Below are 26,555 nucleotides of genomic sequence, written 5' to 3'. Positions count from 1 at the left end.
TTCTACTTATAAGTTCACTGATTACCCAACCCAGCTGATCAAACACATGCAAAGCTTGTCAAACCTGAGTCAGAACAGCCAGAGATAACAGTGTCTGAAGGCCTCTGAATCTGTCCTACGTGTCCTGATATAACCTTACCACCTTCAGGAGGACTTGTAGTGATGAAGGTATATTTTAGAACAGCTGTGACCTGAAGAAAGATGTTGAGCAGAAACACTTCTTGGATGCTGACAGGATGCAGTTGATGATGTTTAAATATACTGGCATTTAATCATGATCAGGAGCACTTGACCAGAAGATTTCAGAAGTGAACATAGCCCCAAACCCTTAAATCTTAAAACGTAAAATAAAAATATATATATATAATGGTTTTGAGAGAAGTGTCTTGTGCTCACCAATGTTGCATTTATTTAATACAAAATAGAGTAAACTGTAACATTGTGAAATATTATTACAATTTAAAATAACTGTTTTCTATTTGAATATATATATATATATATATATAAATGTATTCCTGTGTTGTCAAAGATGACATTTTCAGCATCATTACTTGGATCACATGATCCTTCAGAAATCATTCTAATATGATTTGATGCCGAAGAAACATTTCTTCTTATTATTAATGGTGAAAACAGCTGTTGTGCTGCTTCATATATTTGTGGAAACCATGATATATTTTTTCAAATGTTTAAAATTATGACTGAATTTATTTATTATTTATTATTTTACTGTCACAATTCAAGTCATCTTCATTTATATAGCGCTTTTAACAATGTAGATTGTTTCAAAGCAGCTTTACAGAGATAAATGTATAATTTAAGGTAACAGAGATTGTTTTGGCTTTATAGCGGATCTTTAATAAAGTTATTTTTCAGCTAAAGTTAGTTTTGATTGATTCGCTTCCGTCGCAACGATCATTTATTAAATTAGGGGCCGCTAAGACGACACCATTCTCTCTACACAGACTTTAAACGCGAACCTGTGATAAACGCTGATGGCGTTCACATGCGCATTAAGAATTGGTTCTATAGTTATGTGCGTTTGAATATATGTGCGCAGGTTTGTAATTCCCAACAAACCAAGCCTAAACAAAGTACTGGCCTTTTCTTATCAATTTTGATACAGAATTTTATTTTATTTGTCACTTTGGGGTAGGTACGCGAAACGAAATTTTTCCGACAACGCTTTATCTGTAGAGTGGTAAAAGGATCCTCCATAGGGAGAGACTAGTTGGCACTTCAGCACTGCGTTGTCATCGGGTCCAGGCGAAGGTCCTTCGTCAGATCTGGATACGGCCTGGATCCGGCAGGCTGCGGGAAAACCTCGGGATAAACAAAGACACTAAAATTAGCGTAGATGCCATTCTTCTTATGATGTAACGAGTACATCAGGACTGGTGTATGGGAAGTGTTCCCGGTTCCGGCTGACCTGATCTATGCAGCCTAACATTGAATTATAGAAGTATAATGTATTATGTGAATGCTAAGTCAAAGAGATGTGTCTTTAATCTAGCTTTGAACTGACAGAGTGTGTCTGCTTCCCGGACAATGGTAGGAAGACTGTTCCAGAGTTTTGGTGCTAAATAGGAAAAGGATCTACCGCCAGCAGTCGATTTTGATATTCTAGGTATTATTAACTGGCCGGAATTTTGAGATCGCAAGAGACGTGAAGGACTATAATGTGTTAAGAGCTCGCTCAAGAACTGCGGAGCTAAACCATTTAGTGCTTTGTAAGTAATCAGCAATATTTTAAAATGTATGCGATGTTTAATAGGCAGCCAATGCAGTGTTGACAGAACGGGGCTAATATGGTCATACTTCCTGGTTCTGGTAAGAACTCGAGCTGCTGCGTTTTGAACTAGCTGTAGTTTGTTTATTAAGCATGCAGGGCAACCACCCAATAGAGCATTACAATAATCTAGCCTTGAGGTCATGAACGCATTAACTAATTGTTCCGCATTTGTCAATGTGAGCATGTGGCGTAATTTAGATATATTTTTAAGATGGAAAATGCGGTTTTACAGATACTAGACACGTGACTTTCAAATGAAAGATTGGTATCAAAGAGCACACCCAGGTTCCTAACCGACGACGAAGACTTAACAGAGCAGCCATCAAGTGTTAGACAGTATTCTAGATTATTACGTGTGGAAGTTTTTTGTCCAATAATTAGAATCTCTGTTTTTTCAGAATTTAGAAGTAGGAAATTACTAGTCATCCAATTTTTTGTATCAGTTATGCATTCCGTTAGTTTTGTGAATTTGTAAGTTTTGTTAGGTTCTGAAGAGATATACAGCTGAGTATCGTCAGCATAACGGTGAAAGCTAATTCCATGTTTCCTAATGATAACTCCTAAGGGTAGCATGTACAGAGTGAACAGCAGCGGTCCAAGTACTGAGCCTTGTGGTACGCCATACTGAACTTGTGATCGATAAGACATCTCTTCATTTACTGCTACAAACTGATAACGGTCAGATAAGTATGATTTAAACCATGCTAGTGCAATTCCACTAATGCCAACATAGTTTTCTAGTCTATTTAAAAGAATGTTGTGGTCAATGGTGTCAAATGCAGCACTAAGATCGAGTAACACTAATAGCGAGATACAACCACGATCGGATAATAAGAGCAAGTCATTTGTGACTCTAACGAGAGCTGTCTCGGTACTATGGTACAGTCTAAATCCGGACTGAAAATCCTCGCAGATATCATTTCTTTCTAAAAAGGAATTATCAATTTAATGAATTCTTGCTGAATAAAAATATGAATTTCTTAAAGAAAATCTTTCTGAACCCCAAACTCTTCAATCTTAATGTATGCGCAATGTTTTTGGCACACATCTAAACCTATGAAAAGTTAATCTTTCATTGATAATGAACAACTGTTCATTTTAGTGAAGGCGACCAGTTGCAATGCATGTGCCACATTACACTGACAGTGCATAATAATAGTGCTAGTGTTAATTACATGGCATTGTGCAAGTGGAATTCTGTTGGAAACCAGGGCAACTTCTAATTTTATTGCATCAGAGACTGATGAGGCTCTGTCAAGCTTTTAGCCGCTGGCTTTATAGACCGGGTCTGTGGTGTTTGCAGATCAAATCAAGCATAGGCTAATAACACCTCCACCCGCCTGCCATGTTAACCCTGCTGATAATAAATCTTGTGTCATTATCTGTTTCATGCTGACAGAAAAATAAATAAACGTCACTGGACAGTGATTTGAAAAAACAATGTTCTGAGTCTCCTATTACTGTCATCAAACTGTGATATTAATAATAGAACTCCAGTGTAAAAAGGTTAGTTCACCCAAAAATGAAAATTCTGTCAGGAATTACTCACCCTCATGTTGTTCCAACCCCGTAAGACTTTCGTTCATCTTCGGACCATAAATTAAGATATTTTTGATGAAATCTGAGAGCTGGCTCACTCCTTCATAGGCTTCTATGTAATCATCGTTAAAATAGTCCAAGTGACTACAGTGGCGAGAATACTTTTTGCGCAAAAAAAAATAAAAAATGTATTCAACTATTAATTTTCTTCTGTGTGGACCTCTGAGTGACTTCACGTAGTGTAACAGTGCAGCGCTTCTGGGTTTACGCTATGACAACTTCAACAAGGCACTCGAGAGTAAATATATATTTCATCATGGCTTAGGCAATTAAAATAAGTTTACAGATAACCGCACACCTACGCGTTGCGGCTAATGAGCCTACATCAGGGTGTCATAGACTTTTTATATATATTTACTTTAACTCTTGAGTGCCTTGGCTTGATACGTTTTTATGAGTCAAATTATCCAAAGAGCACCGGGATACGTATTTTACACCTCGTACAAATGCGGGTACTTTCTAACTTTCTAACGCACACATCTCTTACCCACATAGCCATGTTGTAGGTTTAAAAAATCGGGTTGAGCGTATACAGTATGTGTATACTGTGCTAAGGACAAAATTTGCATCACACGGACCCTTAGCATTATGCGTAAAAAGTGTGAACTATGTAAAACCAGTTCAGTTCAGTCCTTAATCATTAGGGGCTTTTGCACTGGGTAGTTGAACTAGCTACCAGGGCAGTCCCCCGAGAACTAAATGTTCCCCTAGGACCATTTTCCTGGTTGCATTACACCGCAGTAGGAACTTTGAAGTGGCCGTCGTGTGGGACTTTAATTTGATGGCGCTGCGCACTTTTATTTTGACAGCGCTGAGAACGACTTAGCCAGAGCCTGAGCACACAATGCTCACATTCTCCTTTTTCATTAGTTTACAATCTGTTTAACAGTTACATTTTCCACGTTTTTAGATAGAACTGTTAAACAAAAAAAGTAAACAGTTTACGAAAAAGTATTATAGCGTTTGCCGTGTGGTTGATGCCCAATGTCGCTAAGATGCCTAATTTTGCTGAGCAAAAATACATAATCATGTTTCGCTTGGTTCCTTCAAAGTCATGATGGATTTTCTCCTTACTGTAAAGGTTGAGAAGTGCCTGTACTTCGGCGTTGGTCCATGTGTCGCTGTTTTCCATGTTCGTGGAGTAAATATATAGGATATAAACTGTTTACATGTTTTTCGCATGCGTTCGGCCAATCAACCCTACATTTACGTCACTGGCAGTTCCTGTCATGCTGGGTTAGACCCTACTCTGAAGTAGGAGCTAATTTAGTCCCCCCAAAAAACGTTCCTAGAACTAGAATCATTCCCAGTTCCTGCAGAGCGAACAAACCGTGGGTACTACTTAGTTATAGGCTACAAAAGCCCCTACTGGTTGTCGAATAGTTCACCCCCTCATGTAAACTAACTCCCAGTCCCTCACTGAAATGTTTTTCTTGCCATCAAGTTTGATTATTCACATAATGGTGCCTGATCTTGACCAGAGCATATTTCTGAAAGTCTGTTGCCCTTTTATAGAAATACGTCAGGCATGTTCATTTATTAAAAGTGGCAGAGTTCAAAAGGTACTGCATCACAGGAATGACCTTGCCGCCCACTCGCACGATCCCTCAAACGCTCTTCCAATAATGCCACGTCTCTATCATCAAATATATATCTGTGACTCACAATCCTACTGGGGCAAGAAATGTTCCATTACTTCCTGTGGTCTCAGGTGCAAAGTCTCTCCCTTAATATATAATCCCACCACATGTACTTCATAGTATGAGGACAGACAGCTGCTCTTCCCCTAAGACTCATTCAGAAGAAAAAGCAGTATGAGAAAGGGTAGTAGGCTGAAACAGCCTGTTCTTTTTGTATGGGAAGATGCTGCCACGTTTGGTTTAGCACTGGGGGACAGGGAATGAAGCTGTCAGGGGATAACAGAGGCGACCGATGTCAAAAGGCATCAGCCTCTTCCAGCCTGTGGAAGTGCAGTGCTGAGCTGAATCAGAACTCAGAACAGATGCTTTTATGGAAAACATGACCACATTGCTGAAGCCAGACCCCTGTGACGAAGGTTCCATGTCAAATTGACTGTCTATAGATTGTAATGAACAAAACTCTCTTAAAATCTCAATGAACGGTTGAAAAAACGTTGGCATAATCATTTTTCGAAATAAATGAAACCAACAGAAATAAGATTTAACTTTCTTAAATCTTAACCTTTTTTATGCTATTTAGGGATATACACTAGGCTTTTACTTGTCTTAACCACAAATTATTGGTAAGGAAATTACCAAGTTGGGGAAGGCTATTCCATGCCAAGTTACTTTATCTACAGTATTTGTGCAATTCTTGCTAATTTCCTGAGCAGTGATTTGTGATTAAAATGGTGATTGATTTAAAGTGATTAAAAGACTACTAAATATTTTGCCATTTTTGGCTTGTTCCATGAAGGCGAGCACATTCTCTCTGCTTGCAGTGCGTCAGGAAAGTGAGTGAGACACACACAAACACACTGTTTTATCGAATCATACCTCATCAATAGCGGTTGACTTCCGCCATTTAGTACGATTGTGTTCATATCAGGAGCGAACCGTACCAGAGTTCACGTAAACCATACCCCAGACCAGCCTTTTTATGTGAACTCAGGTACGGTTTGTCGGTGCACACTGAAGTTCGGAAAACTGCGTTCATATGATCCAAACTAACCAAACTCTGACGTCAAGGTGTGCACCAAAAGTGCTAGTGTGAAAGCACCCTTCAAATTTGCAAAGAATATTTCTGGCTATTATAAGGTATATTTCCAAATAAGAAGTCTCTGATAACAACATACTGAAAAAAACGTCTTGTGGAATATCCTGTTTCACTCGAATTGCTTAAAGTTGTTTATGTGATGCTCTCCCAGTTTTAGCACCAGGAACTTTTTTTTAAAAATTCAATTTACAATCTTCCAGTTTTTAATTCTAATTCCAGATGTTATGTTTACTGATCCCAGAAGTAGAAGTAGAGATTTCACTGCATTGCTTCGTATGGTTACTGTATAGTTTGGTTAACAAGCTATAGTACATGAAGGAAGAATTTTTTAATCCGAGGATTATAATACATTTATTTATTTATTTATGCCGAGGATTATAGTATATTTATTTATTGAGCCTTGGAATTAACTTTACTTTTCTGATCCCTTTTTGCAATTTCTGGCAACAATTTTCTATCCAATTTTGCCAACATTGTGCAGACAGTTGACACATTACGTAATAGTGACATTTAGTGACTTTTTGAGCAGGCTTAGCTACTTTGAAAATAATTGGCATCACTGCTTCTATCAGAGTAACCATAGGGGTAATGCATCAGATTAGCTATGAACACGATACACGAACATTTGACAAGTAGAAATTGTCCCTTTTGAAAACTTTGTCTTTTAAGCGCTTTTGCATTTCTATATTGTTAACAGACTTTTTTGGTGAAATGTTTTGCTTGAAAAGTGCATTTTGTGCTCTCTCTCTTTAAAAATTTACTTTGGATATTTTGGTGATATTTTGGTAGAAGGCTCCCAAATACTGTTATGTAAAGCTACTGTTCATCAGTTTTAGGGGCCGTTTACACGAAACAATTTTCAACTAAAAACGCAAAACTTTTTATGCATTTTGGTCGTTCATTTACACGACAGCAGTGTTTTGGGGTCCTGAAAATGCAAACTTTTGAAACCGTATTCCAATGTGCAAGTTTTTGAAAATGATACCATTATCGTCACCGTGTAAACTACAAAAACATGAATTTGTGAAAACATTGACATTATGCGCAATGTATTTCGTGTTCAGTCTATAAGCACGTAGTTTCTTCACATAGAGTGACATCGCCACCTACTGGCCTGGCAGCAGAATACAGCATCTTTTGTCGTTTTCGCAGATCCGTGTGAACGGGGATCATTTTTGACAACGTTGTCGACTGTCGTTGTTTTCCAATTTTAATAAATCATTGTGGTGTAAATGTACGCTCAGTGGGATTTTCTAATCTAGGCTTTCCTTTACGAAGTACTAAAAGGGTTTCCTATTAACGAATAATGACTATAAAAGTGAAAATGACTATAACCATCTCAACAATGAAAACATCTAAGAATCTGTGTAGACAGAAGCCAGTTCACTATCAGTTTCAGAACTCTTCCTTTGCTCTGGTGAAACATGTACTCGTGCCACAAATGAACAGTGTTGGGAGTAACGCGTTACAAAAGTAATGCATTACAGTAACATATTAGTTTTGCTGTAACGCAGTAAGGCATTACTAATCAATTTTCAGTAATATTTTACTTGGTACATGTTCAGTAACGCTTGCGTTACAACACACTTTTAGCCCAAAATGTAATTGTTCAAAAAAAAAAAAAAAACGGGGTGCGAAAACAGGAAGACCGCAAGACATTAACGAATGAAAAATGCAAGCAAGTTATTACCTGTTCGTGGTCAGTCAATAGCCGTGTGGTGTCCAAGTTTGTAAATAAAGACTAAATGACAGCTTCTGATATATTTGTATGCCGATTTATTTCATTCATCTCTCTCTTGCTGGTGTACCTTGTATTGTGTGACATAGTCCAGTAAAGGCGTGTTTAGGGCAGGTTTTACAGGAGTGCCGCGAGGCATGATTTCGGTCTCTGTGCTCGCGCTGGCCAGTGGAAAAGTGGCTAATATGGTAGAAGAAGACTGTACATTCGCGAGATGGACGTATGCGCATTACTCTGTTTGTTCTGTGTTTTCTCTCTAACCAGTTAGGCTATGTTTAGGTGGTGTTTTTCATCATGCTTTCATCACGCAATCATGTTTTTGATGCGGTAGTGTCAATATTGTAAGGAATTACTTTTAAATAACAGTAACAAGTAATGTATAATGTATTACAGTTTGGAAGTAACTTGCACAACACTGCAAATGAATGACTAATTAACATATAGGAAACAAAACCTTTGTGATTGTTGCCTACGCTACCGAAAAGACTCCCGAGTTCCTTTAGCAATTACTGGTAAAGAACAGTAAAGAACCGTCAGCACTTAGTTTCAATGATGGAGAGTATAGAGGTACAAGAGTGTCTTTATTTTCACACAAGGCTTTGCTGTAATTGCTGTATTTTTGTTTCTTTCAAATGCCTTTTCTTAGAGCTTGATTGTATCTTTTGCTTTTCTCCATAGGACCCAGTGAGCTCGACCTCAGTCTGTTAACAGACAGCAGCAGTCTGGCAGAAATGCCCACCAAATTTGACGAACAGGTATGAGAATGTCTTTTACCTCATCTTTTCTGTTCTTTCCTAAGCACTTCTTTCTTTGCTTTTCTTTGATGAGTACACTTATGTAGTGTAGGCACCACAGTAATTTGGTGTATTATAAACAATTTTCACTCAGAAATTGCTAGTAAATTTCACAAATAATTACAACCCAGACAGCAACATAGTGTCGGCCCACTTCCGGCCCACATTCGGTACGTGTGGATTCCACGTGTATCAGATGTGGGCCGGATCTGGGCCGGCACTATATGATGTTTCATTAAACAAAGTTTGGAAGGAGCATTTTCAAATAATCAATCCAATCAACTTGTCATCAACAATCATCATGTCTATCCTATCAGCGTGAGAACTTTTTATCTTCGACTCACCTACATTCCACGACAGTTTTTCAGCATCCCTCCACCACCCCGACTCTTCACTCTTGGCTTGTTCCTTCCACAGCCAGGGGGAGTACTCTGGGTTCGGGGTGAATACCGAGCCCGGAGCCCTCTCCTCGGACAGCACGCCAAATATGCATACCATTTATTCTATCCGACTTATTTGTAAGTGTGAACTCGTGAAGAACCAGCAAGTAACAATGAATTAAACATGAAGTAGAAAGACTGAAATAGTAATTTCTTGTAAAAGATTCTCCAGTAATACAACTTCGTAAAATATTTTTTTACAGTGTACTGCGAATTCTTAGTCCAACAACACAATTGTTTGATGGTATGACGCGGCCTTTATTGTGATAACACAATAGCATTTAGAGCATCATTAGCATGTCAGAAAATGTCCCATCTGTCTGGTCTCTTTAATTCATTATAAAGTTATTGGAGTCTCAGATTAGGCTCAGATGAGACTGCTGAAAGGCTATTATAGGCAGATTAAGTCTGTTTTTAATGGAAATGCTTGCTGAGTGACAGTCCTGCATTAGCGGATGGTCATTATGAATGACTCTATCTCCTGCATTAGCTTCTGTATGGATGAAGCTTAAGCCATAGTCCTTGACTTTCATTAGTGTGTTATTTTCAGAATAATCTTTTAAAGGGGACCTATTATGCAAAATTTGCTTTTGTATGGTTTTCGAACATAACAGTCTGCACTGTGTGTGCAACCACGGCACCCTATTGTTAGTAAAAAAACAAACAAGCACCCACTCTGTTTGTTATTTTCCCCATAAATCTGACTGGCGACGGAATCCGCCCTATTAGCTTAGCTCCTCCCCTCAGTGAGCTGTACACAGTCCGCCATGTTATACTCCTCGCCAGGGCATTTAACAGCAGTATTTAAGTTACTTATTAAACTAAAGTTATTCAATCAAGAGCAGTGAGTGATTTTTCTGTTTTTCTTTTGTCCTTTGATTCACATAAACAGGTATTGTATATTATGCTGTTGTCACTTTAATAAACAGATCTAATATACACATGCGATTTCTTACCCCGCTGTTAACTTTAGGTACTGACGTAAACCATCTGTGTTTATGTGAACTTCGTGTGTTTTTAAATAGCGGCCAGGGGGTGGGGAGCATCTTCTCATTTGCATTTAAAGATACATGCACGAGAACGGCATGTTTTTCCTTCCACTCAAAAATGGACAACAAGATATAATACATTATCTGTGGGGTATTTTGAGCTGAAACTTCACAGACACACACCTGAGACTTCTTGTAAATAGGGGCATAATAGGTCCACTTTAAAGAAAGGCCACAGAATAATGCCCTGTGTATTTGTTGGGTATTTCAATAGCAATTATTGCATTAATACCTGGCACATGTTCGCTGACCTTCAATACGGAAAGTAATCAATATCTCTGAGTCCCCTGAGTGTGTATTACACAGACATAATGAGACTGCACTGTAACCCTGTGTGTGTAAAGGGTTTGTCTGAGACCATTTATTTTCTCAAGGTCAGGAAGAATGTGCTATAGAGTAAATTTTTATGTAATTCCCAACCGGATACTGTCTCTGAAAGCTTCTGTCTCTGAAGCTTGTAAAGACAGGTTATTTTAGTATTGAATGATCCCATATGGAGCTCAATACATGCATGTTCTCTGTTCTTATGTGATGGAACACATGCCGTACCTAATAGATATCATGCGCAATTAAAACATTTCAATCTTTTTGGTTACAAAAAATCTAAATAGCTTTTGTGTGTATGTGTTCAATCTTTTTTTTTTATTTTTTTTTTTATAATGGCATTTTATACTTTTTTTAAATAAAATGTCAGAACTTTTTTCTTACTAGGGATAATTTAATAGCTAGCATTTTATGCAAATAAATGTTTTTGTTGACTGTATTTTAGTTAGGATGAATGGCTGAAATGTCAAATTAGCAACGTTAGAACTGATATGTTGTGTGTCTGTGCGCGCGTGAGTCGCCTGCGCCATCAGTTGGATTTAATAAAATAAAGAAATAAAGAATGATGTGACGATGTGTGAATCCTCATGGTCTGTTGTTTATGCTGGAATTTTTTTTTTTTTTTTTTTTTTTTTTTGTGTGTGTGTGTGTGTGTGTGTGGTATGCTTACATTATGGGAACAAAATGCCCCCAAAAGATAGCAACATCCAAAATCTTTTTGACATTTTTTGGTCCCCGTGAGGAAAATAGCTTATAATCAGACTAATTGATGTGTTTTGAAAATGTACAAATGCATAAAGTTTTCTGTGAGGGGTAGGTTCATTATGCCAAATTATATCAAAATTATTATGTCTATGGATTATGGAATGTCTCCATACAACATGGAAACATAAGTGTGTGATAAACAGACCTAAATTTTAGTCGCTATTCTGTGAAAAAGTTACGTTTTCATTTTTTGGGGTGAACCAGATTATACAGTTTTTATCATCATTGTTATTTTATACATGCTGTGCATTCGTTTTTTACATTTTCAGTAAATATACAGAAGATCATAACACTATTTTCAGCTTCACAGATTCATGCATAATTCAGAATAAGCTCAAAACTATTTAAAACTATCAGAAACCCTTAGTGCTCCTGCCATGGACTGTTTGGATTGCTTTTGCTCTCTTTCTGGGAGCATCTTGTTCTCTTCACTTGTTTTTTATCTTTCTCCTTGTCTCCTGCCAAGCACACACACACACACACATATTATCTATTCAGAGGGTTCTCGTTATCTACCAACCGATACGGCAGGGTTACATGTAAGAGGCGAACCAATTAGAACCTCCCTGTTGCTAGATGTCTGTCAAACTGAATTCCTGAATCTGTTGCTTCTCTGTGCATTTCCATGGAGAGGCTGTCATGTTTTCTCCATTATGTTTGGTTAAAATCGTGTCTGGGTGAGACAAAAGCAGTCAGTGCGGCTCCTTGGTGGAGGATAGTGTGAAGAGTGTTTATGGATGTGGATCAGCCCACATTCCCACTGTGACTCTTTCATCTGTGTCCATCAGCTGCGCTGCTGACAGCAAACTCTCCGTGCCGTCGGCATCACGCAGGGAAAAACACTTGTGTAGATGAGAACAGATCTCAGAGCAGGCCTCGGCTCGGTGTGCGACTCGTTCAGCGGGTTTTTGGCTCCGGCCATGCTGGCTTTATTCTGTGAATGTTTGCCAGCCACTTGGATTAAGACATTCCAACTAGAGTGCAGAATAGCTTCAGTACAGTTTTGTACTTGTTCAGTACTTGTTATATACCTTCCTTTGTTTTTAAAACCCTCTTATGGCGTTAAACAACTACTGTCAGGATTTACTAAAGACACGCAGTGGAAAAATTTGTGCTAAAAAGGCAGTATTTTTGCTGCAGACCTATGCATTTGTAGGAGTTTCCCTTTCAGAAGCAAAATTTATCGAAGGGGAGTATTTAAATGAATCATGCAAGGTGATTTACTAAGGTTTGTGTTCGTCAATGTACTGGTATTTGTGCCATTATTTAACAGAAAAAAAAAAAAAAAAAAAACATGTCTTAAAGGTGCAGTGTGTGATTTTTAGCGGCATCTAGTGGTGAGGTTGTGAATTGCAACCAACAGAAGTTACGGTGGCCGACATCAACATAGTGACGAAACGCGTTTGTCCATTTAGGGCTACTGCAGAAATATGATGGGGCAAATGGCGACTTAAAGGTGAACTAAGTAACTTTTTTACCTTAACTGAACAACTTCGGAGTCATTGGAATGGTTATATTACTTATTTCGGGTTGAATGGTGGTCGTTTCGCACCCCCCTGGTGCCCGTGAGCGGAAAATTCGCACTTGCAACTTTGAGACGGCGGGCCGCCGGCCGCCGCGGCAGGAAGTATCGCGTGATATCAGGTCTCGCGATGTAAACAATTGCTTTACGGACAAAAGAAATCTGCTCAAATACTGTCATTATTGCGCTCCCTCACGCTGTCCGAACCCGAAGGAAGAAGACGTTTTAAAGAATGTCCCATCTGCTTTGATGTCGTTGATCTGCTAGCCTCTGGTGTCTGAGAATCACCAAAGAGTTTTTAAAACAGTGTTGTCAAATATCTATTCCGAAGCTGTGGGGGGAGCTCTTGAGAGAAACCTGCGAGCAAAAAGCGAGAATACAGCGAAGAAATCCCGAAGCTACTGAGTGCTGCTTTAACATGTAAGTTCTTGTTCTATCTACAAGCAGGGACCCGCTGTGTATGTATATAGAAACGGCTCATTCAAGGTAATAAAAACATAACGGTTCATTATGTAAGGTCTTTATACACCACTGAAAACATAGTTATGTATGTGATATTGCATTTCTGTCAACAGATCCTCCTAAATATTACACAGTGCACTTTTAAACCAGATGCTAATGCGTAGATTGGTAGATTGTGTTGGTCATTATGGAAATGGTCTGGCTGCGTCTGTGTTTTTTCATTTGCTCGTCATCAGTCACCCATCTGTGCGTTTTTGGAATTTTTCTCTCACGCTAATTTGCCCTATTTAGTCAATCTGGCCCAAAGTGAGGTCCTGGTTCACCACATGTTCACTGAGTCTACAAGATTCTGGAACTCTGCTGGAGGGATAGAACACTATTCTTTAGCATAAGTTTAAAGTAAAATCGATGTCATCGTTACTGTTCTTATCACTGTGTATGAAGTTCTGAGGAAGGCTGAGGAGCTGAAATTCAGATATGGTAATGAGTGTTTCATTTAAGCAGTAGACCAATCACAACAGACTGGGCCATCTGACCAATCAGAGCAGAGAAAGCTCGGAAAGGAAGGGACTGAATCTTTGAACGAACCTTTCAGAATCTTTGAGAATTTAGGTGGATGTGCAATGCATATAATGAGAAAATGAAAGTGTTTTTAGACCTTGGATGCATGTAGAATGATGAAGACCTGGCGAAGTACATTCAAAGAGGACTTAAAGCAAGCTGGCGTTAAATAGGAAAAAGCCGAATCCCATGCAGTCACAACCAGTGGAATACGCTTGTGCCCAATGCGCCCTGTAGCACAGGCGGACCTAAAGAAGAAGAAGAAGCTTGTAAATCTATTGTAGGAGACCTCCGAAACTAAATTAGGAACCTTTAAAATAGCATAATATGGGTACTTTAACTTTAAATGTAATATCGAATAACATACTGCATTTCAAATTATGATCAAGTATTTTATGTACTTGTTAGTCGACACATAAAAATAAGTGTACTTTTAAAGCAAAATGCCTCAGGAGGTAGCGGGTTTTCCTTTCATTTGTCTCTCATCTGTTACATCAGTGGTTACACTTCTTACCATCCACCATGGTAGTTCTATTGTATTCTTTGTAGTGCCTTTGAGTACTGTGAAAATAACATAGTATATGGGATTATATTCCATAGGATGAAATATGGTGTTCTTTCAGTAACATACTATATTTAAGCATATGGTATCTGTTACATCACTACACCATCGTACCCTCACTATAATATTGTTACCAGCATTCCTGATATTCCCTGATATTTGTGCAGAAGATAACGCAGATGTGATGCAGCACAATAGGATGAGCGTCTCATACAGTGGCTTGCTCTGCGTTATTAGACGGAGGTGTCTGCTGAAATCATGCTTCCAGCACTTTCTGCAGCGCCCACGGCTCCTCCACGCACAGAAACAAGCCAAACGTCTACAGCACATCATGCCGACCTTCGCCACTGTTCAGTCTGCACAGCTAATGAATGAGAGGCAGACTGATATTCATGAGAAAACATCCTCCACGCTCAAAGAGAGAGAGAGAACAAGTAAAAGAGTGAGAGCAAAAACATGAGATGTAGGAGATTTGGACTTAAAGGACTTCACTGCAAAAGAATCAGTTTTTTAATCAATATTTTAGTATTGCTTTTCAAAGAAAAATTGCCTACACATCCTAAGATATATTTGCTTCAGAGGTTAAATATTGGAAGATATTTAAACTTGTTTTCAGGGAATACACTGATGAGACAAAATATTGACCAGTCACAGATGAAGCCTATATTGTTGATCATCTCCTAACAAGGCCGCATTTTAAGGCCTGAGTAGATTAGATGGTAAGCGAACAATCGGTTCTCGTAAACAATGAGTTGGATCCAGGAGAAATGGGCAGGAATAAAGATCTGAGCGACTTTGACGAGGGCCAATTTGTTATGGCAAGGCGACTGGGTCAGAGTATCTCTGAAAGGCTTGTGTGTTGCTCCCAGTCAGTGGTGATAATTGATCAAAGGCTTAGGGCGTTCCATTTAAACACATTGCAAGAGTTCCGCCAGTAGTGGGCAAGACAGAGGGAATCTAGTGAGGAAAGGGCATACAAAATTGGACTTAAACATAGACAACCAAGGCTTATCGATGCACGAGGGAAATGAAGCCGATCCCGTCTGGTCCGAGCCAACAGAAGGTCTACTGTGGCACAGGTCACAACCAATTTTAATGATGGTTATGGGGGAATGTGTCACAACATACAGTGCATCACACTCTGCCGCGTAGGAACTATGTAGCCGCAGACCAACCAGAGTGCCTGATGCCCCCTGTCCACTGTCGAAAGTGCCTACAATGGGCACACGAGAGTTAGAACTGGACCTTAAAGCAGTGGAAGAAGGTCGCCTCATCCATTGAGTCCCATTTTCTTTAACATCACACGGACCGTCATGTACATGTTTGTAATTTACCTGGGGAATTGATGGAACAAAGCTGCACTGTGGGACGATGACAAGCCGGTGGAGGGAGTGTGATGCTCTGGACAATGTTCTGCTGGGAAACCCTGGCTTCGGGCATTCATGTGGACGTAATTTTGACACGTGCCACCTAATCACTGTTGCAGACCAGGTACACCCCTTCTTGACAATGATGTTCCCTGATGGAAGTGGCTCAGGAACATCATGAAGAGTTAAAGGTTTTGCCCTGACCTCCAAATTCCCAAGATCTCAATCCAACCGAGCATCTGTGGCATGTTCTGGACCAACAAGTTTGATCCACGGCGGCTCCACCTCGCAACCTACAGGACTTGAAGGATCTGCTGTTAATGTCTTGCTTCCAGAGACCACAGGACACCTTCAGGAGTCTTGTAGAGTCCATGCCTCTGGGGGTCGGCAAAAGTTTTTTTAAGTACAAATTTCACTAAATATTGTTAGATTTATGGTTTAAGCAATTTTTCCCCAGTGAAATATATGCAAAGATAATATTTCTATTTTGACAAATAAACTGAAGAAAAACATATTGCTTTGCTTTTCATGTAACCGTGTGGAGAAGCATTTGCAGGCGAAATAACCTTCTAGCCAATCAGATTCATAGTTTGTTCTATCATTGCAAGCATATCAGTTGAAGGGTTAGGTAGAAGACATCTGCCAAAATCTGGCTTTATATGTTGCGATAAGGTAAAACCATGCTTGAATTGGTGCTGTATAAGGATGTTATGCTCATGAAGTGTCCTGAAAAGAAACTGACGTTTTAAAGCTCGCTTTTAATCTAATGCATGTAGGCCATGGATGTATCTAAATATTCAAGATTGGGGGATTATGCACAAAAACAAGCATGCACGAATCAGTTATTAAAAGAAACAATATTGATCAAGCACTAAGGTGAATATTGGGATGGACGTGTACCCGTCATTGTCTATGGTGCAGGATGGTACGTGTATCATTTCTCTCTCTTTCTGCCAGTGACTCATCGGACCGGCTGGCCTGCCCACATCACAAACACGCTCATCAGTGGCACCCTGCACTCCTCCCACACACACACTCTCTTTTTCATCTCATCTTCTCTAATGCTGCAAAAAAAGTGGCAAGTTACCACCTAAGGTTTTGCTGTTAAACAGCCCAGAACTCTTTTAATCACAGTAATCACGGCACCAACAGTCAAGTTCCCGGTTTTCTGTGATGTGTTTATGTTCAAACACTGGAAACCTCACGGATTTTGTTTTAATTAGCTCAGTGAAACTCGTGAAACGACCGCCAAGAAGCATCATATTTTCTCCCACAAATCAACAAAGAAAAAAGTACTTTTGCATCGAAAACATGGAGCCTATTTTTAGAATCATCAGTACTATCATGACAATGAAATGCTTTCAACTGCCCTTTCACTTCATTTGTGATCTTTATAAAAGTATAATTCTTATGCGTGTTTCTCTATGGCAGATCGATGAAGAGGTGGCTGGATATGCAGAGGCGCTTGGAGAAAGTGAGAGCAGTATCTCTTAATTGATCTTTGTGTACTTTGGGAAAAGCACGTAAAAGTCCTGGCAGAAAGCGATGCATAAGGATGTAGTGTAACGACGGCCAGTTCCAGGAATGCACAAATATTTTGTTGGTAGTACCAGTTTGCAACAATTATTAGTTAACACTAAGTTGTCAGCACTTCAGAAAAAAAAATTATACAAATATTTGGATATACTGGCTTTCTGCCAGGACTTTTATGTGCTTTTCCCTAATCACTGAAGTGACCTCGACGTGCGGGTTAGCAGTAGCATTAGCCATCAGGCAAGTGTTATTTTAATGTACTTACAAACTTTCCAATGCCTCGTTTTATGAGTACAGAACCTATTTGTACTACTGTAGAAGTTTGGTACCATTCTGGGCATTATTAGTGGGGTAATTTACGAAATATATCATAGGATCCATTAGCGCCTGCACTAAGCCATTCGGCTGATATCTCTAAATAAGCTCTAACTTTAATGATGTTCGACCAAGGGAAAAAAGGCTTCTGGGGGGGGGGGTGTTTGGCTCGAGGTCATGGTGCAAAGGACCCTAGGTTGATTTTACTCTGAATCATCCCTTTAAGCAGTACCAGATGTCTAATAGGCCTCTAAAGTCTGTATGTCTGTACAGTGGCATTAATCATAAATAATGATGCAGTGCAAACACATTCTGTGATGCCAGAATAGTTGCACCATCTTGATCTTGGAAAAAATACTATAATTTGATGTTATTGAAGATTTTCACTGAGAAACCTATATATTAGCAACCAAGAGAGATTTGAATTTTGCACTTCAATTTTAAAAACCTGTATTTCAATTTGTGCACAATTGCTTTTAAATTTTTAAGATTCTAAAATTTGATTTTCAGTGATACCAAGTTATGCCAAATCCTTCTGTCAAGACCATACATTTATTATTTAATTAATTTATTTCAAATTCAAGGCTTTTACATTATATTATATTATATTATTTGTTACTGGTAAACCTGCAAACCTGCATGTTATTCTCATTCATTTCCATCATCGATTGGACCACATGACATGACAAAGCTATATTTTTTACATGATAAAGCTGTTATCTGATTGTAATATAATTGTGTGTTTTCTTTTCTTTCCAAAACGCCACCAGGTTTTCCCGTGGAGACCAAGAAACAAAAGGTCATCTTTGTGATTGGTATGTTAGCTGATAAAACTGCATTAGCACATCATACATTACTTTCATTGCACATTATTTTCATTATAGACAGACACGGAATGCACTGTTTTATTGTGCCTTCATTTCCTCCAGAAGAACATAACAGGAAGCAATGTTTTGATGTAAAGCACATATATCACAGCTAGATCAGACATAACAACACGCGCCGCCAAGTTTATTTTGCGACACAGACACACTAACAGCATGTGTTTGAAATTGGGGGCAGGTGAAAGCTTCTGATGGTTCCTAATTGAAACTGTTGGCAGTCTTCATTTGAAAATGACTCATGTTCTGGATAAATGGATAGCAGACGGTCAAGATGGTACAAGGCTTTGTGTGCTAGGGGCTTCCCTCCCCTCATGTTTGTTCAAAAGCTCTAGCTAATGTAGTGAAGTGAACTAAAAGCCAAACTTTACACCTCTTTGTGGTGAAAAGAGACGTGAAGAAATCAGTTTGGTTGCTTTGAAAGGAACCCGGTGGATACGGCCTGTGTTCCTGTCCTGTCGCATCAGCAGATTGATACAGTGCTTATGCTTGTAATATTGCTTTGGATATGGCAGATCTGAGATTGATAGATAGCATGAGTGAATTACGCTCTAGAGTGCACTTGACCACCCTAACTGACACGTTAAAGACTAGCGAAAAGATTTATCAGCTTTGTATCTGCACTGTGGTACCTGTCAAGAAAAGAAATAGATTCGATTTAACAGTCAGACTCGGGCTCCTTATTTTCTTCATGCGTTTAGAATAGAATAGAGAGATTCAGAGTAGGTTTTGCAAAAAACGTGGACAGGGTAAAAGCAATTTTCTGACTCACAGGTGTATAAATTATATAATAAAAAAAGTTATTGGTTACAGTTATTCCACACTAAAAGCAACATTCAGTCAGATAGCAAGATAGTATTGAAGCATGATATTGATTTGTTGGTCGCTGGGGCAATCCAGTTAATAGTCCAAGCGATAAACAAAGTTCTGCCTTATTGGTTTGGCTGGTTGGAACATAAACCCCTTTGCTTTTTGCTGTGACGCTTGGATATTTCAGAAGCTTTCTTAAAAGTTTGAAAGTATGTCTGCCACATCCTCGTCATCAGCGTTATAGACAACATCTGTTAGATGTGAACTGTTTAGATAGATAAGCGCTGCCCTGAGCTGTGTGCAGAATCCTAATGAAGGCCTGTGGGAGTTCAGTCAGATGGCAGGGACGGGGAGAGCCAGCGAATAGTGTGTGAGGTGCAAACCATACGATATTTACTGATTTCACATCTCCCAAGACAGGCAATTACTGAGGATGTGGGTCTTGTTCCCGAGTATTTAGAACAGTCTCTCCCATCCATTGTCTGTACAGTTCTTCATTACAGATCTATTCACAACTTTTCTCATTCTGACCAGGTGGGCCGGGATCGGGGAAAGCTCTCCAGTCTGAGAAAATCGAGGAGCGGTACAGTTTGAAGCGCCTGTGTCCCGGGGACATCCTGTGCAGCGAGCTCCAGTCTCACAGCGAGAGAGGACGCTTTCTCCGAGACCTTCTGGAGAGAGGAGAGCAGCTTCCCGAGGTGCACAATCTCGCTAAAGTCCATTAGCCAAAATTACAACGATCAGCTTCACCCTTCACTGGGTTTACCGCTTGTGGAGCAAACACGGGAAGACACACTATTTCATAACACTTCTCAGTGCTTTTAACCTTCAAAGGAGTGGACGTGTACAAAAAGGGCTGTAAGAATTATTATGTACATAAATTAATTTGCATTTATAGGTTTCTTTCCTGATTTGGCAAATTTCGTTTTGAAACATATTTAAGGTGTCCTTTTTATTTTATTTTTTGGACATACCTTGACTTTTACTGTGATGCTTGAATTTCCCAGAAGCATTTCTTATATTTTTGGTCCATTTTCCCAGAAGAGAAAGACATTTAAATGTGTTTATCTGCCTAAAGGTCATTTTGTCAACTTTTAAGAGCATAGATTAATTTAAACCTGACAGTTCTGGAAAAAGCCACAAAACTCCAATTTTCTCTTCTTTCTTTTTTGCTTTACTTTAACCCTCATGTGGTGTTCGGGTCATTTTGACCCGGAGAAGATTTTCTTTTTCCCGAAAATACTAGTTAATGTTATCGCTTTGGACTGGAACTTAGTGACTTGTTTCACAAATGGTATAAATACTTCTGAAATGTTTTGTGACAATTTTCTTAATTTTTTAGGGGGGGTTTTGTCACCTTGTCACTCTCGTGGTGTTCCCGGTTAAAAATGATTAAAAAGCTGAGATTCTAAGCTTTAAAATTATACAAATGTTTTGTTGTTCCTTTCATTGGTTGCATTGGTCTCTCCCATTCACTTTCAATGGCCCATTGAAACAATGGCTCTCAATGGCCCAGTGGAACACCACAAGTGTAACTCTGTGCCATATTGTACAAAATAAAAGTTTTTCAAAACAAAATTTCTGGTGAAAAATTTAAGTAGACTAGCGTGATCAACAGTGCCAATTTTCTTCCGATTTTATTTAATATTTCCAAAATTATTCCAAAATAATGTTTTTTTTTACTCAAAAAATGAGATGCCTACTATCAAATAAATGAGGCCTATGATTAATCAGATGCAAATAGAAATATAAAACCAGTTCTAACTGAAAGAGAACAAGTTGACAAAAAGATTGAATCCAATATTAGGTGATAGTATTGCATAACGAGTGATTTATAAGCTATTCTTTGTAGTCCGGTCATTTTTGACCGGGAACACCACGAGAGTGACAATGTGCCATATTGTACAAAATAAAAGTTTTTCAAAACAAAATTCCTGGTGAAAAATTTAAGTAGACTAGTGTGATCAACAGTGCCAATTTTCTTCAGATTTTATTTAATATTTCCAAAATTATTCAAAAATAATGTTTTTTTTTACACAAAAAATGAGATGCCTACTATCAAATAAATGAGGCCTACGATTAATCAGATGCAAATAGAAATATAAAACCAGTCCTAACGGAAAGAGAACAAGTTGACAAAAAGATTGAATCCAATATTGGGTGAAAATAAAGTATAATGAGAGATTTATAAGCTATTTTTTATAGTCCGGTCATTTTTGACCGGGAACACCACGGGGGAAATTGGGTTGTGAACACCACACATGGGTTAAAATTACAGGCAGGTGTGTTTGATTAGGGATGGAGCTAATCCTAAGACTTTTAAGGCCCCGATATACTCACTGCGAAGTTCTTTTTCGTTCTTCGTTTAGGGGTAAAACTTTCTTTTCCGGAAAGTTTCGCAAGCTGTTTCAAACTCCCAAAATGAACTTCGTTTCGGCCTGAATTTTTTTCGAAATGATGTCTCATCAGTTTGCTCTTCGATTTTATTTCGAAGTATATCAAGGCCTTTTGGACAGGGCTTAGATTAAGCCAGAATTAAGCCTTAGTTCAGTGAGGTCATTTAATTGGCTTTAATAACCATTACTGGTGTGCATCCTGAGACAAAACAGCGGCACAGAGGTATTTTAAGGTATGTCATCATTACACAGTATATTCCACCATCAGACACTTACAAACACATTTAATGAAGCAATCGTTTCAATGTCTACACTGAGGTCGTCGTTTCATCATTTAGAGCTCAGGCTCTTGTTGTTGAGTTTTATTTGCTGAGGTTTAGCATGTGGCTCAGAGAGATTCAGTCCTAATCAGATGATTTATGTTACAGTGGTGTTGCTTAGCAACATGACTGTCATTAACATTTGCCGTGAACTACTTTTAGTCGTCCCAGACATCAGAACTTCTCACTTCTTATCTAATATGTGTTTGTGTTCGTATGCGTCCTGCTGTTGTAATTGATTGTATATCTGTATGAGTGTTCATCTGTTTTTCTCTTCTGTTTGGGTGTGTTTAAGGAAACACTGCTGGATCTGTTGTGCGAGGCCATGGCGTCTACTGTGCGTCAGGGGAAGGGCTTTCTGGTCACTGGCTTCCCAAAGAATGTGAAGCAGGCGCAAGAATATGAAGCAAAGGTCAGTGCTCTTCACAGTTACCAATATTAAGGAATAGATTTCTCAAAATGAAAATTCTGGCATTGTTTACTCGCCTTCATGTTGTTTTAAAGCCGGTTGACTATCTTTGTTTTATGAAACACAAACTGAGACATTTTGAAAAGCGTTCACGCCCACAAAAGGAGATTCCAGGTCTTCCAAAGCCATATGATTGCGTTCTTTCAGATACAGGTAGAAAATCTGATGGAATTTGCTGAAAATCTTGAAAACGGAATTTGCATTTGAGTATAACCAGTGATAACATCCGTTTAGTCATTCAAGTTTGAATATGCACAAATTAGATCTGAGAGCTACTTCAGAGGACAAGATTTTACAATGTCTATTGGGTTAACTTTTGATTTGTTTCACACACTCAGGGTACGTGTTCACTGGCACAGAAGAAATCGAGGCTGTGCATTGATATAACCTTCCCGCCTGAACGTACAAAGATCCCCTGCTTAAAGGCAGTTGGACTCGAAAGTGATCCTTACAACTTACCAAAAAAACTATCAGTGCATTGACATTGATTTCACAAAGTACAACATTCCTAGATCAACATTTTTGTTGATCCCGGAAAAACATTCCAATCAACCAATCAGATTTGAAAGACAAGCTTAGAGTTTATGTCAAGTTTAGGCTTACAACCAGGGTTAGGTGCTTCTACATCAGTGTTATCCACCTATGTTTGACAAAATCCCGGTGACCCGACATTGACATGTGGCCAGGAATAGGGTTTCTTGACACTTATGTACCTGATTTTGACAAAGAGGTAATATACAAAGCAAAGCCTGATCGCTTTATCTGCTAGACCAGTGTTTTTCATCTTGGTCCTGAGGGACCCATTGTGTCTCTCTTTTAAGCATCTACTGTGTTCCATGGAACAATGAATGACAGCATTGTCTTCTTTGGACATCTATACCTTTTAACTCCTGCAGAAGTCAACTTTTCATCTGCGTTAATACTTTCAATCACTGATCTGACAAGTATGTGTGGGTTTGCGTTTCAGATGGGGCAGCCCGACATTGTTCTGCTTCTGGAATGTTCTGCGGACATCATGAGCCGACGGCTGCAGCAGAGGGCCACCTGCAGCCTGCACACTAAAGAAGCCCGAGACAGAGACACTGGGCGGAGAGTGGACGGATTCTGCAGTCTGGTCAATCCCGTGGTCGGCCACTACCAACACAGAGAAGTTCTGCATAAGGTCGGTGTGGAGAAGCTAAGATACAATTAGTATGAGCAATGATGTTTCAGTGTAATTTGGCCGTTAAGTGGATAATTTTTAATGGTTACATTGAACTTAATTGAAGGAGAATCTCTTAAGTGAAGTTTACTTGCGTCCTTGAAATATGTCCCCTATCTTGAGTTTTGACTTACACAAAGCACATATTAACCAGATTTGGGTTTGTCATGTCAGGACATTTTCACTCAGATATCCGATAAATGAAAGTGTATCTGATTTAAAAGCAAAAACGTCCTCTGATCTCTCTAAAAGGGAAGCCGTCTTTTAAGAGATAGTTGTTCCAAATTACATAATTTTTTCTGTGTAACAGAAAAGAATATATGTTGAGAAATGGCTGGGTGTTTTTACATTCAATATGTCAATGGTCACCAATGCTTGTTACCAACATTAATTTCAATATGCAACGCAAAAGAAAGAAAACTTTGTTTACTTCGTTACTATTGTGGTACATGCACATTTTAATAGCACCATGGTCCATTTAAATATGTGGATTTTAAAGTAGTCATTTCAACACCTCAACTTATTGAAATATTACAATCTTAAAGGGTTAGTTCAACCAGAAATGAATATTCTGTCATCATTTACTCGCCCTTATGTTGTTCCAAACCCGTAAGACTTTTGTTCGTCTTCAAATCACAAATGGTGATATTTAATACAATCTGAGCGATTTCTGTCCACTCATTAACAGTCTAGTCTACGCAACTACCACTTTGACACTTTAAACAGTTCATAAAGAGATTGTAAAACTAATCCATATGAATTGAGCCGTTTAGTCCTAATTTTCTGAAGAGACACAATCACTTTATATGATGAACAGATTGAATGTAGGTTTTTATTCACATACAGTATAAACATTCATCAACGCACACATCAGTTGTGGTAAACTCAAGCATGTTTGCTTGATGAGCGAGAACCAATGAGGTTCATTCTCGTGTTTCGCAGCACGATTGAGCTTCATCAAGAACCAATGAGGTTCATTCTCGTGTTTCGCAGCACGATTGAGCTTCATCAAGAACCAATGAGGTTCATTTTCGTGTTACGCAGCACGTTTGAGCTTCTGCAAGAACCAATGAGGTTCATTCTCGTGTTTCGCAGCACGTTTGAGCTTCATCAAGAACCAATGAGGTTCATTCTCGTGTTTCGCAGCACGATTGAGCTTCATCAAGAACCAATGAGATTCATTCTCATGTTACGCAGCACGTTTGAGCTTCATCAAGAACCAATGAGGTTCATTCTCGTGTTACGCAGCACGTTTGAGCTTCATCAAGAACCAATGAGGTTCATTCTCGTGTTACGCAGCACGTTTGAGCTTCTGCAAGAACCAATGAGGTTCATTCTCGTGTTGCGCAGCACGTTTGAGCTTCATCAAGAACCAATGAGGTTCATTCTCGTGTTACGCAGCACGTTTGAGCTTCATCAAGAACCAATGAGGTTTGTTCTCCTGTATCAAGTAGTTATGGTTGAGCTTCTGTTTATGTTCACTGATCAGTGTTTATATGTGAATAAAAGCCTAAATTCAATCTGTCCATCATATAAAGCGATCGTGTCTCTTTAGAAATTAAACGGCTCAATTCATATGGATTAGTTTTACCATCTCTTTATGAACTGTAAATGGAGGGACAGAAAGATTTTTACAGGTTTGGAACGACATGAGGGTGAGAAAATGATGACAATTTCTGGGTGAACTATCTCTTTAAAAGATGTGAGATCCCCATATTTTTCTAGTTATGCTCTAAAATATTTCAGTGAGATACTGCTCTTTGAGCAGTTCGCCCACTGAGTAATTTAAAGATAACAATCATTCAAAGGATTAGTAACTGACATGCAAATGTAAATCCACCTGCTGAAATATCTATAAAATCATTTTAAAGGGAATTTTTTTTGTTTTGTTAGTGCATTAGTGTGACAAAAGAAAAGCTTGCAGTTCAGCCCAATTACCACAACAAATTTAAATGATCATTTATTAATAATAATATCCGTTTACTGCAGAAAACCCTTTTAATAGAACAAAATGTATTACACTAATCATATCTGATGATCCAGTGATGACAGATGAACCTGTCTCTCTATACATGTTAAGAGTGAACACATTCAGAACGTCTGTGTGTTTGTAGGATTTATTAGCGCTGTATGACAGTCCTCCTGTGGGTTGATGCCCTACTTTTCAGCTTATGATTTGTGTTGTGTGCATATATGTAGATTGATGCCGAGCAGCCCCCGGAAGACGTCTTTGAGCAGATCTGCCTCGTCTTGGACTCCTGCTAGAGAGCTTGGACTCGCACTGCCCCCTGGAGGACAAAACCATCACCTACAGCTTCACTGCAGACTGACTCACATTTACACACCACAGTTAGTCGCGCACACACACACACACACGCCTGTGATAACAGCTTCTGTATGGCACGTCCACTTGGAAAACTGGCACCTGTTCATTTCACATCATCGTCGTTCACTGTAAATACCAGCCCAATAAATCAACTGTGTTTATCTCTTGGTATCGAACCTGTATGCTTAAGCTAGCTTTCAGCTTCATAAAACACGGAAAGAGGGTTATTTACTACAGTCTGGTGCCGTTTTGGTGTTTTTGGACTCAATCAGTATCCTTGAGTACTGAAATCAGCAAAACTGAGAAGCATGAAGGATTGGCCGCTGAAGAGCATTTTTTATATTGTAACTTCATTCATTATATCGTGCCAAGCGTGATTTATTGTAGTTGAAGCGGAAATGAATGAGCTGGAAAAGGGAAATGATTTGAATTTCACAGTCTGGCTTTTACAGGTGCAATGAATCAATGAAGTTCACAATGAGGTGATAACTGTATTCTTCTTTATCAACCAGAGTGAAATAAAGACATTTCATATGTTTAATGGATTTATTTTTTTCTTTTAAAGTAAAACTGTGTGCTAGAATGTTTTCATT

General features: G+C 38.9%; 1 protein-coding gene across 1 annotated transcript in view; it reads left to right on the top strand.

The window, feature by feature from the left end:
- The window catches only part of ak5 (adenylate kinase 5), a 188,305-nt gene extending 161,803 nt beyond the window's left edge, over nucleotides 1-26,502 (top strand). Inside the window, exons 8-14 of the mRNA XM_084412352.1 lie at nucleotides 8,544-8,620; nucleotides 17,143-17,185; nucleotides 18,330-18,374; nucleotides 19,785-19,948; nucleotides 22,262-22,378; nucleotides 23,403-23,597; nucleotides 25,836-26,502. Coding sequence (XP_084268478.1) covers nucleotides 8,544-8,620; nucleotides 17,143-17,185; nucleotides 18,330-18,374; nucleotides 19,785-19,948; nucleotides 22,262-22,378; nucleotides 23,403-23,597; nucleotides 25,836-25,901 — 707 coding nt within the window. The 3' untranslated portion in view covers nucleotides 25,902-26,502. The remainder of the gene's footprint in view (nucleotides 1-8,543; nucleotides 8,621-17,142; nucleotides 17,186-18,329; nucleotides 18,375-19,784; nucleotides 19,949-22,261; nucleotides 22,379-23,402; nucleotides 23,598-25,835) is intronic.
- Nucleotides 26,503-26,555: the final 53 nt, after the last annotated feature.

This window comes from Rutilus rutilus, assembly GCF_951802725.1.
Source record: "Rutilus rutilus genome assembly, chromosome: 6".
NCBI classification, from domain to species: Eukaryota; Metazoa; Chordata; class Actinopteri; order Cypriniformes; family Leuciscidae; genus Rutilus; species Rutilus rutilus.
This window is presented reverse-complemented; position numbering and strand designations above follow the sequence as displayed.